This window comes from Volvox carteri (genome assembly GCF_000143455.1).
Source record: "Volvox carteri f. nagariensis unplaced genomic scaffold VOLCAscaffold_33, whole genome shotgun sequence".
NCBI lineage: Eukaryota > Viridiplantae > Chlorophyta > Chlorophyceae > Chlamydomonadales > Volvocaceae > Volvox > Volvox carteri.
In genome coordinates this window covers 429513-442516 of record NW_003307576.1, presented here as the reverse complement: position 1 = coordinate 442516, position 13004 = coordinate 429513, and the positions used below count along the sequence as shown (strand labels likewise).

The window sequence follows — 13004 nt, the reverse complement described above, 5'->3', positions numbered from 1 at the left end:
GATGATGATGATGATGATGATGATGATGATGATGATGATAATGATAATGATAATGATGATGATGATGGTAATGATGATGATGATGATGATGATGATGATAATGATAATGATCATGATGATGATGACGAAGATTTAGGTGATGATGATGACGACAGCGCATTCAAGAAGATGGAAGATCCTGATGCCAAACCCCCCCCCTCTCCCGCCCCTCCCTTTCCCCCCCCCTCCCCCACCAACCTCCCCCCCTTCCCCCCAACACACGGCCATACCAGGAACGCTTCCGCGCACTCCAGCAACGGTCCACCCGGACAGTACTCCATCAGCAACACCACGGGCATCTGATCCAGCTCCGAAACCAAGTCCTCAGCGCTACCGCACGTCCCGCCACTGACGGCGCCGGTGCTAGTGCTGGCGGCTACGGCAGTGCCAGCGACACCGACGCTGCTTTTAGTGGCGGCGGTGTGGGTGTGGGTGTTTGCGACGCTGCCGCTGCCGGTGCCGGCGGCTGTGGCGGTGGGTACGGCAGTGAGTACGGCAGCTTCTGCCCCCCGCCGGTCGATTAGTCGCTTGCACGCGTCCTTGAGCGCCTTCCATTCCTCAGAGCTGGGACCCGCCTTTGCCGCGACATACATACGTACATACATACATACATACATACATACATACATACATACATACATACATACATACATACGAAGGAGGATCAGGAGGATAGGAACGAACAGTGTTGTTGTTGCGTGTGCTGCCCGGGACACGGTGGTGAGAAGAAAGGAGATGATCGAATTGATGATGTAAATCATCGCGATGACTATGATGACTATGATGACTATGATGATGATGGTGATGCTAATGTAAAAATAAGAAGAACATTGTACTGATGATGATGATGATGATGATGATGATAATGGCATTCTTATGCCAATATACATAGAATGATTGAAGAGCGGACAAGCACGGTAGTGTACAGTACGGAAAAACCCTAAAGCCCAACCTACCCTAACAAGTCCCCCCCCACACACACCACCAGCCTTCAAAAACCCTAAGGTTGGTATCTATCCTACCTGCCGTACGATTCTACAATCTGGTGCGCAGATATCCAGATGCCGAGTCAGCTCATTTGCGAACCTGAAGAGACCCCGGGGGGGAGAGGGGGGGGGGAAGACGAACCACACACGATTGAAGCTGCTGCCAGGGTAAGACAGGGGGAAAGACGAACGAGGGTAAGGTGGGGAGATCATGTGCAAGAGGGAGGGGGGAAGGTTACATTACGGTGATTTTCTATTGTAAAAAGAAAAAATCATGTAAAAGCAGTGTTGAAGGGGTGAACAACACACTTAGGGTTTGTAAGGGAGGGGGTTGCCATCACCGCCATCACCACCAGTCTTCTGAACGAGTTGGAACAAAAAGCACTTGTCAGGAAGGCGTCACTAACACATACATACATACATACACACAAAGCGGGCCGGTGGGGAACATCATCATCATCATCATCATCATCATCACCCTTCCCTCTCCTTTACCTCTCCTCTCCCCCTCCCTCCGAAACCACTCACTGCTCGGCCTGCATCAGCAGCCGGTTGGGCCCGAACTTGAGCACCGCCACCCCCTCCGCCACCCCCCCGGGGGAGGCGGGGGCGAAGAAACAGAAAAAAACACGGCCACCGCTGTTCACCTCCAACTAAACCGGGAGGGAGGAGAAAACGGGGGGGAGGGAGGGGCAGGGGGGAGAGGGGAAATATATGCTAGGAGGCAAAATAGCGAAGGATACATTTGCGCGTATAGCTGACGTGTTAAGCACCCAAAACATATGTGTGTGTGGGGGGGGAGGGAATGAAAGAGGGCGGAGTAATTCAAATATGCAAGCGGGGGCCGGAGGGGTGGAGGAGGGGGTATTACAATCAAGGAGGGGTTGGGGACGGGAGAGTGCGACGAAATTTGACGAAAAGAAGCGGGGCGGGTGGGGTGGAAATCTTACGGAAATCTTACGGAAATCACGTCAACAAGAATTCAAGTCGCGGCTGGGTCGGGCTTGGATGGCGTCTTACTTGCCAAACCAAGGAAATTTGAAAACCATTAGCATCTACATCCCTACACACACCTACACCTAGAGACACACACATATATGCCTGCAGCACCCTAAACTTCATCTCCTCCTAATTCTCTTCGTCGCGCCCCAAATCGGAGCAACCCCCGAACCCACATTTCTCCCTTCCTCAATTCCCCCCTCCCCCTCCCCCTCCCCCTCCCCCTCCCCTTCCCTTCCCTTCCCCTCCCCTTCCCTTCCCCCTCCCCTTCCCTTCCCTTCCCCTCCCCCTCCCACTTGCACATGGTGGCCGCCTCCTCCTCCTCCCCCCCCTGCGCCAGGGTGGTGGTGCCCCTCCCGCTCCCCTTCCTTGAGTGACTCCGTAGACACAACTGCCCGCAGCTGAGACCAGTTGATGCTGCGTTCATCTGGGAGGAGGAGGAGGAGGAGGGTGGGGCAGGGTAAGCAAAACAACGGAGCTGGGCGGCGTTCAAATGTGTAAACAACGTAGCGGGTTATTCTATCGGGGGGTTGGGGTTGGAAGGAGAAGGGATCTTCGTCTATGCTAAAATGTTGTATGCAGGCGCATGGTGAATTGGATGATAGATTGGAGAACAGCGGGAAAGGATAGAACAGGGCTTGGACGCAAGGGAGACATCACCTGGGATGGCCTAGAGTGCGCGGGAAGCTTACTTGAACAGCATAACGGGACACATTTTTTGAGACAATATTGCTTTTGATAACATTCCTTACCAATTGGTATCGGTATCCCAGCTGACAGTCTCTCTTTAAAGGTGTGACCTCGAAGCTGAGGCGTCGCTGCGGAACGTTGGATAAAGGTTCCATAATCTATGCGTACACCAAGTGTTTCCTCGAGTACCGCAGCTAGCTCGCGGGCTTCTGAAAGTGTGTTGCCTAACGAAACCAGGGGGACCTGCCATGGCTCCGACTTGTCGCTTGCCATGTTTGACGGATTCGTCAGGCACTGACGCCTTATCGACGTAAGTCCATCAGGTCATAGCGTATGTCAGACCTAAAAGCTCAAGCTGTCGACCCACAACAACTTCAGAGTACGGCATATTAACGGCCTTAACGAGCAATATTCAAAGCTTGTTGCAGGCAGAGTTCCAAGTTTCTTCCTTCAACCTAACCTCTCAGATCCTAATGCCATGCTACATATTCAAGATCAATCCTTACTTCCGATTGCGTTCCTTTGCAAGCGGCAATGCCACCGTTCCGACTCCTCCATCCTTGCGCTAACAATCCCGATATACGAAAATTTCCAGCCTACAGAACCCAGCTTCGTTTCAAAATAAGCATCATACAAACTACTCGCTATCGTACGCGTCGCATGGTGCCCTCCACCTCCTATGCAGCCTTTGCCACAAGCCGAGCCTCTCTCCTTGACCAGCTTAACACCCAACAATTTAAATAGAAGTTACGTAGCAGAGTTAAACCTGTAGATTGAGTCATGTGGAAAAGCTCTGTAGAGCCCTTTGGACGTCTCAATCAGCGTTGGCGTTTGGCCGAAAGCGCAGAGGCAAGCAGGGCCACCGAATTCCTTGAAGAAGCGTTGGATGTCTTGTTGGGCGTACTACCGCTATAAGCGAACGGCATGGGGGCAATATAGCCGGCTGGGCGAACACAGCAAAACGACTACACTGTGTCAACCGTGTCAACCGGGGACGCGGCGCCAAGAATAGGCAAACAGGACCGCAGGAAAAGCTAATATCGTGTGGCAGCATAAGATGCTTCTCGGATGTTCATGCCGTGGAAGCGAGTTTTCTTTGTGAAAACTTCTAGCTTGTGAACGACCGATGTGTACTACGTGCTTTTGCTCTTACAACGTGCCTTCCATTAATATCCGCTACAAGCAGAACTGTCTTTTTATAACATCGGTAACATCGGTATGGAACACCGGTATCTCTTGATGCGTTTTGCATTATTAACGTTTTGCTGCATCCGGGGCATGGACACGGTTCGCTTTCTAAGTGCAGGTTTTGTTGCCACAAATGCACGAACTTCCTGCATGTTCTCCTTCTGCTGAATTTGCATGCACGGTTTTTTCATGTGTTCAATCTTGGTTTTCGAAACGCTGACGCTCCGAAACCCAGGTGCTCCGCGTCTTTTATGTTGCATTTTAGGCAAAGTGCCGCCTTGGATCAGCCAGGCTTGGGTCAGGTACACAACGCAACTGTTGTAGTAGCAGAAGGTCAAGATGGACAAGCAGTTATCGGTAAAGTGTGGAGTCGAGCCAGTGACTTCGTTTATGCGGCTTGCACACACGGCGCTGGATGGAACCGTGGAGAGCTTTGTCAACATTTTTGATAATATCTCTGAACGCCTCTGCAAGCGCCAGGAATCCTTTCCAGAGCCTCTTCATGGAATGGTAGGCAAACATATGCCCCAACTGTTCCGATAGCGACGGATGACAGTGCTGTTTGCTCGTTTTGTGAACTACCTAATTCGTACCAGGCGTTATGGCTACGAAGTTTATAGATTTATTGATTAACAATCCGCGTTCATTCGTCCACGGACCCTCAGGCTCCACGAACGCCAAACCGCATTTGTGCGGAACTTGTAACTTGTAACTTAAAATACTTTCAACTTATTTTTCTGTATGTTTAGTAACCAACACAAAACTGCACCGTTGCGTTGATCCCTCGGAAAAACTGTAAACACGGTTTATAAGGTTTGCATATTACTATTCTTCACGTAGTTTCCAGTCGATGTTTCCAGCAGCGACCCAAGAGTGAAGATAGCCATGAAAAGCTTCCATATCCAACGGCGCAGTTTTTGCCCAACCGCTTCATCCCACTTACCCTTCCCAGTACTCTTCACCCAGCTTAGGGTTCTCAACACATTCTTGCCCGCTGCGCATTCCTACATCCGCTGCTGCCGATCGCGATCTGGCGCAGCCATATCTCCATCCCGCTCGTAAATCCCTCACAATCCTCTTTCCTCTTTTCCACCTTCCTCTTTAAAAAATATGTCTAGGTGGCTATCGTGACGGGCGGCAATGCGGGCATCGGCTTCGCGACCGCTCAGCAACTGGCTCGGCGCGGGGCGCATGTCGTACTGGCGTGCAGGGATAAGGCCCGCGCGGAGGCGGCAGTGCAGGTGACAAGCAGCTGCAGTGGACAAGACAGCAGTGCGACTGGCTAAACTTGCCGGACCAGATTCGGATTAACGTTTTTTTATTTACATATATATTTCTGCTGCTTCATCGAAGGGGATATCTTGAGGCTGTAGCTGTATCATTTACTTGCGTCTCGCCCGCGCAGAAACGATTTCCGTGGATCTTGTTTGAAGTGCCGTACATGAACGTGCCGTACATCTCCCGCGCGTGCCCCGCGCGCCATGTACACCTCTTTTTCTCTACGCCACAACATCGCAGGCCATTGCCAGGACTCCACCCCTTCCAGGCTGCGAGCCGCTACCGCCACCGCCGCCGCCGCCGCCACCGTCGTCCCCCAAGACACCGCCCGCCACAGCCGCGACCACCTGCGGCAGTAGCAGTCGCTGTAGCAGTCCCAGGCTCTGCAACGGCATTCGGTCCTCCGCCGCCCCCAACTGCTCTCCTCCTCTTTCTCCTCTTCCTCTTCCTCCTCCTGCTGTTACCGCTGCTGCTGCTCCTCTGCTGAGTGTGGAATCCATGGATCTGGATTTGGGTCGGCTGTCAAGTGTACGGAGCTTTGCGGAGGAGTGGCGGCGCAGGGGCCTGCCCCTCCACCTGCTGGTGTGCAACGCCGGGGTGATGGGACCGCCGCAGCGGCTGGAGACACAAGATGGGCTGGAGGTGCAGTTCCAGGTGGCTAAGGGAGGGGGGAGGGGGGGAGGGGGGAAAGGGGGGGAGGCCTGACCCGAGAGGGATTTGCGCGATGGATTATGCGAACGGGCGCAGTGCTTATCATTATGAGTGCGTTTTTGTTTTAGTTGATCCATTTTCAAACTCCTAAGGTTTAAGTCCTTGAAGTTTAATCCGTCATGATGCTATTGTCGTTGTGTTTTTTGTTGTTGTTGATGGGGTGTTACACTGTGGGGGCGGCTCGTCCCGAGAAAGGACGAGCAGCGTCGGGGCCCCTGACCGGGGGCCGACACACAGTGCAAGGGGGGGCCCGCCGCGCGGCTATGTCCGTTGTTGTTATTGTTATTGTTCAACTAGTTATTTGTTACCCATGCCAGGTGAACTTCCTGTCCCATTGGTTGCTGGCAAATCAGCTGATGGGTGTTGAAAGAGATCGACGCGTCGCCGCCGCCGTTGCCGCTGACGCACCGGCGGCGGCGGCGGTAAGCAGTGCCGCACGCGCCGGTGGCGGATCGACGCGTGTGGTCGTGGTGACGAGTCTGACTCACCGGGCGGGGCCACTCCAATGGCACGATAAGCAAAGCACACGCAGGTATGTACGGAAGGATACGTACGACGCCCCCGTGTACGGCACAAAGTGTACGGCGTTGCTGCAAACACGTAGGGCATCGCGTAGTCCGTATGTTATATATAAATGTCGGGATGTTCAGTGCTCGTACCCCTAGGGTTGCACGTGCATTACGAATACGAAGATAAGAAAGTCAATCCTCGGTCCTGGTGTTGGCACGTTAGCCATGTACAGTCTTACATGGATTTGCGGCAATGGGCTTTATCTCAACATCAATGTTGACGAGCGTGTTTATATTGACCCACATCACCATCACCATTGTGGCAAAGCAACAGCATGCATAGAGTCCACTGAATGCTGTTTGCTGTCCTTTGCCCTTGCACACTCCCTTCGCCCCCTTACTGCTGCCGTTGACGTGCCGTACAGTTACGAGCCGTTCCTGTCGTACGGCCTGTCCAAGCTCGCCAATATTTTAACGGCCAAGGAGCTTCAGCGGCGGTTTGACATGTGCGTGTGTGTGTATGTATGTGCGGTCGGGGAAGGGGGAGGGGTCGCTTTTGGGGGTTTTATTCCTGACATAAATGAGGGTGGGAGTAACTACGTGTGTGCACATTATTTCGTAACATACAACATTACAAACAAAATATTAAACGTGGATAGGTCGATGTACGAATTTATATCTTGTGTGGTCCAATTCTACATTTAATATAATAATTTTGTTGATCTGTTACGTATGAATAATAATTATAATGATTTGCCGCCTCCTTCGCCACCCTTAGCGAACTTTTTGACGGCTGTCCGCTACGTGACTTGACTCATCCCTGTCGTACATTTTCTCTTGTAGGAGCCCCGAGTACGGCCAAGATACGGCAGTTGCCGTACACCCAGGCCTTGTCAGTACGGATCTTGCGAACGGCTTTTTTGCGCATCGCAGTACGGGGTGGGCGGCGGACTCCCCGTTGAAGCCCCTCGTGGAGGCCGCGATGGAGGGGTTCGGTCAACTGGTAAGCCATCAGCGTTGTTGTGAGGTGCGCATTCTCATTTTAACCTTCCCTGATTTATCGTAGTGAACGATAAAATAAACTGCATCTTTTGACCTCCCTCTCTTTTTCTCTCTCTTCCTGTATGGCAGCTTGGCTTTATTCTTTTAATGCTTATATTTTATGCGTATATATTGTATAATTAACGATTTGTAAAAAGGCTTATGTAAGAATTTTCGGATCAAAATAGCGGTAGAAAATCGTGCTGCATTGTTTTAGAAAGACGTATATTTTATGCACATTTGTGCGAATCGTCTGTCCCCTCTGTGCCCGTGTGTGTGTGTGTCTTGTTCAATCCGCTGGCCGTCGGGATGGGGTGATCGCAGGTCGGGCCGCTGTTGATGCGCACTCCGGAGCAGTCGGCTGCGGTGATGCTTCACGCCTGCCTGGCGCCGTCAGCTCGTGTGGCGGGGAGCTACCTGGCCCTTGGCAGGACTGCGCAACCGGACCAGGTACTGGCGGGATGCTTTTATTATTTTTTGAAGGCCGCTTGCCGCCTCGGCAATGTTGAAATTGAAATTGATGATCGGCTTGGACGCTCTTTTCCTGCGTATAATAGGTTTGAAGTTCTTTCTAGATTTTGTTTTCATTTTTCAGAATCTTACTTTTGATTCAAAAGCTTTCAAAGCTGCTCAAAAGTCTTGAGAGCCGCTATGTCCAATATTTCTATTTTTATAGGGTATGTATGTATGTATGTATGTATGTATGTATGTATGTATGTATGTATGTATGTATGTATGTATGTATGTATGTATGTATGTATGTATGTATGTATGTATGTATGTATGTATGTATGTATGTATGTATGTATGTATGTATGTATGTATGACGTTGATTACACTATGGGCTGAAAAGCCGGGGGCCCAGGGCCGAAGCACAGCGCGGGGGGCGGGTGCATACGGCTGGTTAGTCTCATGCACTCCGCCCCCGGGTCAGGCCGCACGGGAAACGACGGCCGGCACGCAACAGCGCTTGTTTGGCGCTCCAACTAGACGGGATCTATGCCCGTTGGTCTCCTAACATAAACGAAGTCGCAACTGGGGGGCTCTTCCTGCCGACCGAACGAACCGAGCATCTCAGAGAGCTCGCTACCAGGACTTGGGCGACCGGGAGCCCGACGAGTCTTCCCGGGCTGGGGAGGTCACCAAGCTCAAAAATCCTCACGCAAAAAAGAGCGCAAAGAGCTCACACCACAAGACGCCAAACAGCCTCCTGAGACTACTACCCTCCTCCGCCTCTCCCTCCCTGGGCTAGTCCAGGGGAGATAGCCCCCGTCGAGGGGGTAACACCGCACAAGTCCGCGCCCTTCCACAGCACTGGGTCTAAATTGAAAAGTACTCAAACGGGAAGACCCTGCGGCAACGCCGGGCGATCAAGCCTCCGGAAACCACAGGGGGGGGAGGGTAGCCAGCTCGGCGCCCCCCCATACCGCTCTACCAAGACGGCTGGTTCCCAAGATCCTATCTCACCTAGACGCCGCACCACGAAAAACCCGGTCTCGAACCCTGAAGAAACTAGTCCTGCACCACGCGCGCACCTTCGAGTACGGCCCCCCCCTCTGGGTGCCCACCTCCCCCTCATCCGCGCCCTCGNTACGGCCACCTGTTTCCACTCACCACTCCTCAACCCTACATCTCTTGGTGTACTCTCTACCTCTTCCCCTCCCCCCCCGGCTCTCCCCGCCCTTCCCCGGTCTCCCCCCCCTCCGCCGGTACGGCTCCCCCAGGCAAATAAACCCTCCCTCCCCCATGTCCCCTTGCGCGGCACCCCCCCAAGCCCCATCCCTGATCCCGCCCCCCTCGCAACCTATCCCCTCAACCTCCCTCTCGACCTCCCTACCACCCCCACCACCTCAAAACCCCCCTCCGCGCCTCGACACCCTATCCCCTTATCCCCTAAACTCCAGCTCCCGCCGCGTCCGCTTGACCATTAGGTCGTGATGTCCACCGCCTCCGCGCAGCGCAGTGCTCCCCCGACGATTGACAGGATCGGGTGGTGGGGTCCCACTCCGTCCCAGCCCCGCCTTGGGACATTAAGCGCGGTGAAAGAGCGCAAGCGCGCCCAGAAGTCCACTACTGCCCGAGCGCGGGCGTATTCCAGGGGGGTTGCTGCTGCTGTTGCTGCTGCTGCTGCTGCTGTTGCTGCTGCTGTTGCTGCTGCTGTTGCCGTCCCCGGTCCCGCGATGGGCCCCTGCGTTTATTTATGTATGTATGTATGTATGTATGTATGTGTATCCGTCTGCAGGCTGCGGAAGACACCTCGATGGCTTCGGAGCTGTGGCGGTACGCGGAGGAGCTCACTGGCCATACACACCACCCTTCACTGAAGGGCAGTTCAGCCGCCCTCCGCCCCCTCTCGTAGGACCCCACCGGGAAATCATCTTAATATTGTTAATTATTGTTATTGCGGCAGAGAGTGGCCGTCCGAATAGATGTAGGTACGACATTTGTACGGCATAAGTACGGTATAGTGAAGGAAGGCCTCTGGGTGGTTAACGCAGCGGACAACAGAAAGCGGTTGACAGATCTACGCGTACGAAAAAGCTGACGTAGGGAAGGAAGGAAGGACGGTAGTCAGGCGGTCGGGGCGGCATTATATATGTGGGTAGTGTGTTTGATGGCTGGTTAAGTTGGCTAACGATAGAGTATGTGCGGGAGCGCACGTGCGATCTTCAGTGATGTACGACATGTACGACGTTATGTTCGACGGAGGATACAGAAATTTACGTTATTTGGGTCGATTATGTTGACTAGGTTTTTGATGTGATGTGGTGGCTTGGCGGATAGAGGAATGAGGGTGAGGGTTGCGATGTACGAAGGCGTCACGAGATGGGTCTTCCTGGCGGCGGCGATGGTTGGTCACCGGCTTGGGAGCCGCGTGCTTGCTTGCCACCCAAGTGCTGCTGCAGGAGAGGAAGGGTTTGCGTGACTTGGCAGGCGATCAAGTGCTCAAAAGACGTGTGAGAGGCGAAAACGAAAGTATGTGTGTATTTTCGATGAAGCAGAGGAAGGTAAAATATTGTGCAACCGCGCGTGTGAGTTTTTCTTTTAAAGTATGAGTTTTTATGCAATAAAACAATTTTATAAATGCAAATTGGTGAATGCGATTTGCTTCATACACTTTGGTTAATATCTGTGCTGTCATAGCGCTTTGTTGTCGCTCCAGATCGACGACTGAATATAATACCGTGAAAAGCCAAAGTTATGCGCGCCCCTTCCTCTTCCCGGCCCGGCACTTTGCAGCTGCAATTGTCGCCAGTCATTGCAGCTACACGCCTTCTGCCGGCTCCGAAAAAACGCTCTTCTTTTCCCACTATAAGGAAAACCCAATCATCACACACACACAACATGTACACACTCACACACTCTCTTCCCCAGCGCACCCGCCAGCACCGCTCACAGCCTTCCGGCCCCCCATTCACCCGCTCACCCCAACACCCGCCAGGCTACCCCCATCCCACATAACCCTCATGCAAACCCACGGGAACCCTAAAGAAACTGCCGGTGATAAGCCGGAGAGAGGAGGTGGGGATGATGTCAAGTCAACAGTCCAAGGGGGTAGCCCCTCCAGGCATTTCATCCGTGTGATATTTACTAAGTACGGCGATGATTCAAGAGTCTGGCGCCCCGAAGCCTAACATTCATACCACACCCCCGGCGCTCCTTCTTCCTCTCCCCCTCCCCCCTCACACCCCCGGCGCTCCTTCTTCCTCTCCCCCTCCCCCCTCACACTCCCGGCGCAGGCTTGCTAGCTGAGGTGCCCAGGTAGCACCAGGCGGCCACGTTGAGTCCTAACACCACCCAGGGAGTCACGGCCTCCACAAACTGATGGAGGAGTCACGATGAGGGGATGGGGAGGAGAGGGGGAGGGAAGGAGGGGAGGGTGGGGGAAGGAGGGGAGGCGAAGGGGGGAGGGCAGGAGGGGAGGGGGGGGGAAGGAGGGGAGGAGAGGGGGAGGGAAGGAGGGGAGGGGGGGGGAGGAGGGGAGGAGAGGGGGAGGGAAGGAGGGGAGGGGAAAGGATGGATAAGGACGGGTAAGGACGGGTAAGAAAGAAGAGAGGAGGGAGGGAAGAGAGGATGGGTTAAGGACGGAGGGAGCTAACTTTGTGGATGCTAACTTATTAAAAAAGGTCCTAAAATAGGAGAGGACGAGAAGGAAGGAATTTCACGATCATCGTATGCTTCCCGCCCGAATCATCAAAAAATTAAATCCAAAACAAACAGGAAGAGGGTAATGGTGGTGGTGGACATTATGGCTGGCGGCCGTGGATGGATGGATGGGTGGATGGTTTGGTGGGTAGATATTCGCGTGGACGGGGCCAATATCGCGTGGGTAGAGGGTTTCGACGAAGGGAACGGGGGAGGGGTATTACCCCGTGAGGTGAGGGCCCTAAGAAGCAGGACAATCCCCACATCCCGCTACCCCCACCTCTCCCTCGTGTCCTCTCCCCCCGTTCTCTCCTCCGCGCTCTCCCACCTCTTCCTTCTCCTGGAAAGGTGTTAAATGGTGCTTCCCTTTCCCTCCGTGCCCTGGATGATGGCCTTGATGACCATGTCCTGCGGCACTTTGACCGTGCTGGCCATCGAATCCGTGTTTCTGCTGCTGCTGCTGCTGCGGCTGCTGCTGCTGCTGCTGTTGTTGTGGGGGCTGGGCGGCCTCAGGGGAGGGCGGGGCGTGGGTGTGGTGTTGGTGCCGGTGGCCGAGCCGACTGGTGCCAAACGCCTCGTTACTGACGGCCTTCATGAGACGTTGGGTTTGCAAACTGGGCGTAGTGGGCAGCGAGCTGCCGTCGTCTCTGCAGCCAGCCGGCCCGGCAAGGAGGCCGAGAAATCAGGGGCGGAGGGAACAGGGGCAACAAATGCATTTAGGGTTTTAAGTCATTTTAAGTCAAGGACGAGGCGGTGGAAGGGGTGATGGAAGAGGCGGTGGAAGAGGCGGTGGAAGGGGTGATGGAAGAGGCGGTGGAAGAGGCGGTGGATATATCTGGGCAGGGAAAAGAGGCGAGAGGCGGGGTATATAAGTCGCACACACTTGAACCAAAGAGAGGCGGGTTTTAGGGGACAACGGCCGACGCGACTACTATCCACGGTGAGGAAGGGGAAAGGGGAAAGAAAAGGCGGGTAGGCCGAAGACGTTGGCAGACGATTGACGAAAAGATAAACCCCGACTCCAGAGAGCGAGGGTTACGACAAACCACTGACGAGTACCACTAATACACGAGTGCAGCAGATACCAGAGAGATAGACGGAGTACGGGAAAGGCTGAAATACGGCAATCACGGTGGAGGTGATACAGATTAGATTAAGCTAGTAGATCCAGATTCAAATCCAGATCCAGACGAGATGGATATGGATTTAGATTTCCTCCCCTTCCTGACTGTTCCTCCAGGAGTACTTCTTCCTTCCTCCCCGGCCCCCCTTCCTCCAGCTGGCAACTGCTCTCCGCATGTTCGGACGGTGGTCAGTCTCCCCCTCGTGCTGTTCTATGCTTCTATGCAGTCGGCAGTCTGCCCTCCCCCCTGCCCTCCCCTGCCCTCCCCTGCACTCCCCTCCCCTCCCCTCCCCC

The 13004-nt window shown here is 53.8% G+C and overlaps 2 protein-coding genes across 2 annotated transcripts in view; both read left to right on the top strand.

The window, feature by feature from the left end:
• Positions 1 to 4241: 4241 nt before the first annotated feature.
• Positions 4242 to 11207, top strand: VOLCADRAFT_93690 (uncharacterized protein; the record flags this gene model as incomplete). The annotated part of the gene is made up of 10 exons (XM_002952986.1): positions 4242 to 4412; positions 5021 to 5143; positions 5421 to 5834; positions 6209 to 6423; positions 6826 to 6906; positions 7244 to 7427; positions 7766 to 7891; positions 9684 to 9721; positions 10884 to 10963; positions 11182 to 11207. 10 exons carry the CDS (start codon positions 4242 to 4244, stop codon positions 11205 to 11207), a joined length of 1458 nt encoding a protein of 485 aa, XP_002953032.1.
• Positions 11208 to 11990: 783 nt separating this feature from the next.
• VOLCADRAFT_93689 (uncharacterized protein) overlaps positions 11991 to 13004 on the top strand; it is a gene marked incomplete at both ends in the record, with an annotated part of 2209 nt that continues 1195 nt past the window's right edge. Inside the window, 2 exons of the mRNA XM_002952985.1 lie at positions 11991 to 12325; positions 12867 to 12898. Of these exons, the coding sequence (XP_002953031.1) occupies positions 11991 to 12325; positions 12867 to 12898 (367 nt within the window). The remainder of the gene's footprint in view (positions 12326 to 12866; positions 12899 to 13004) is intronic.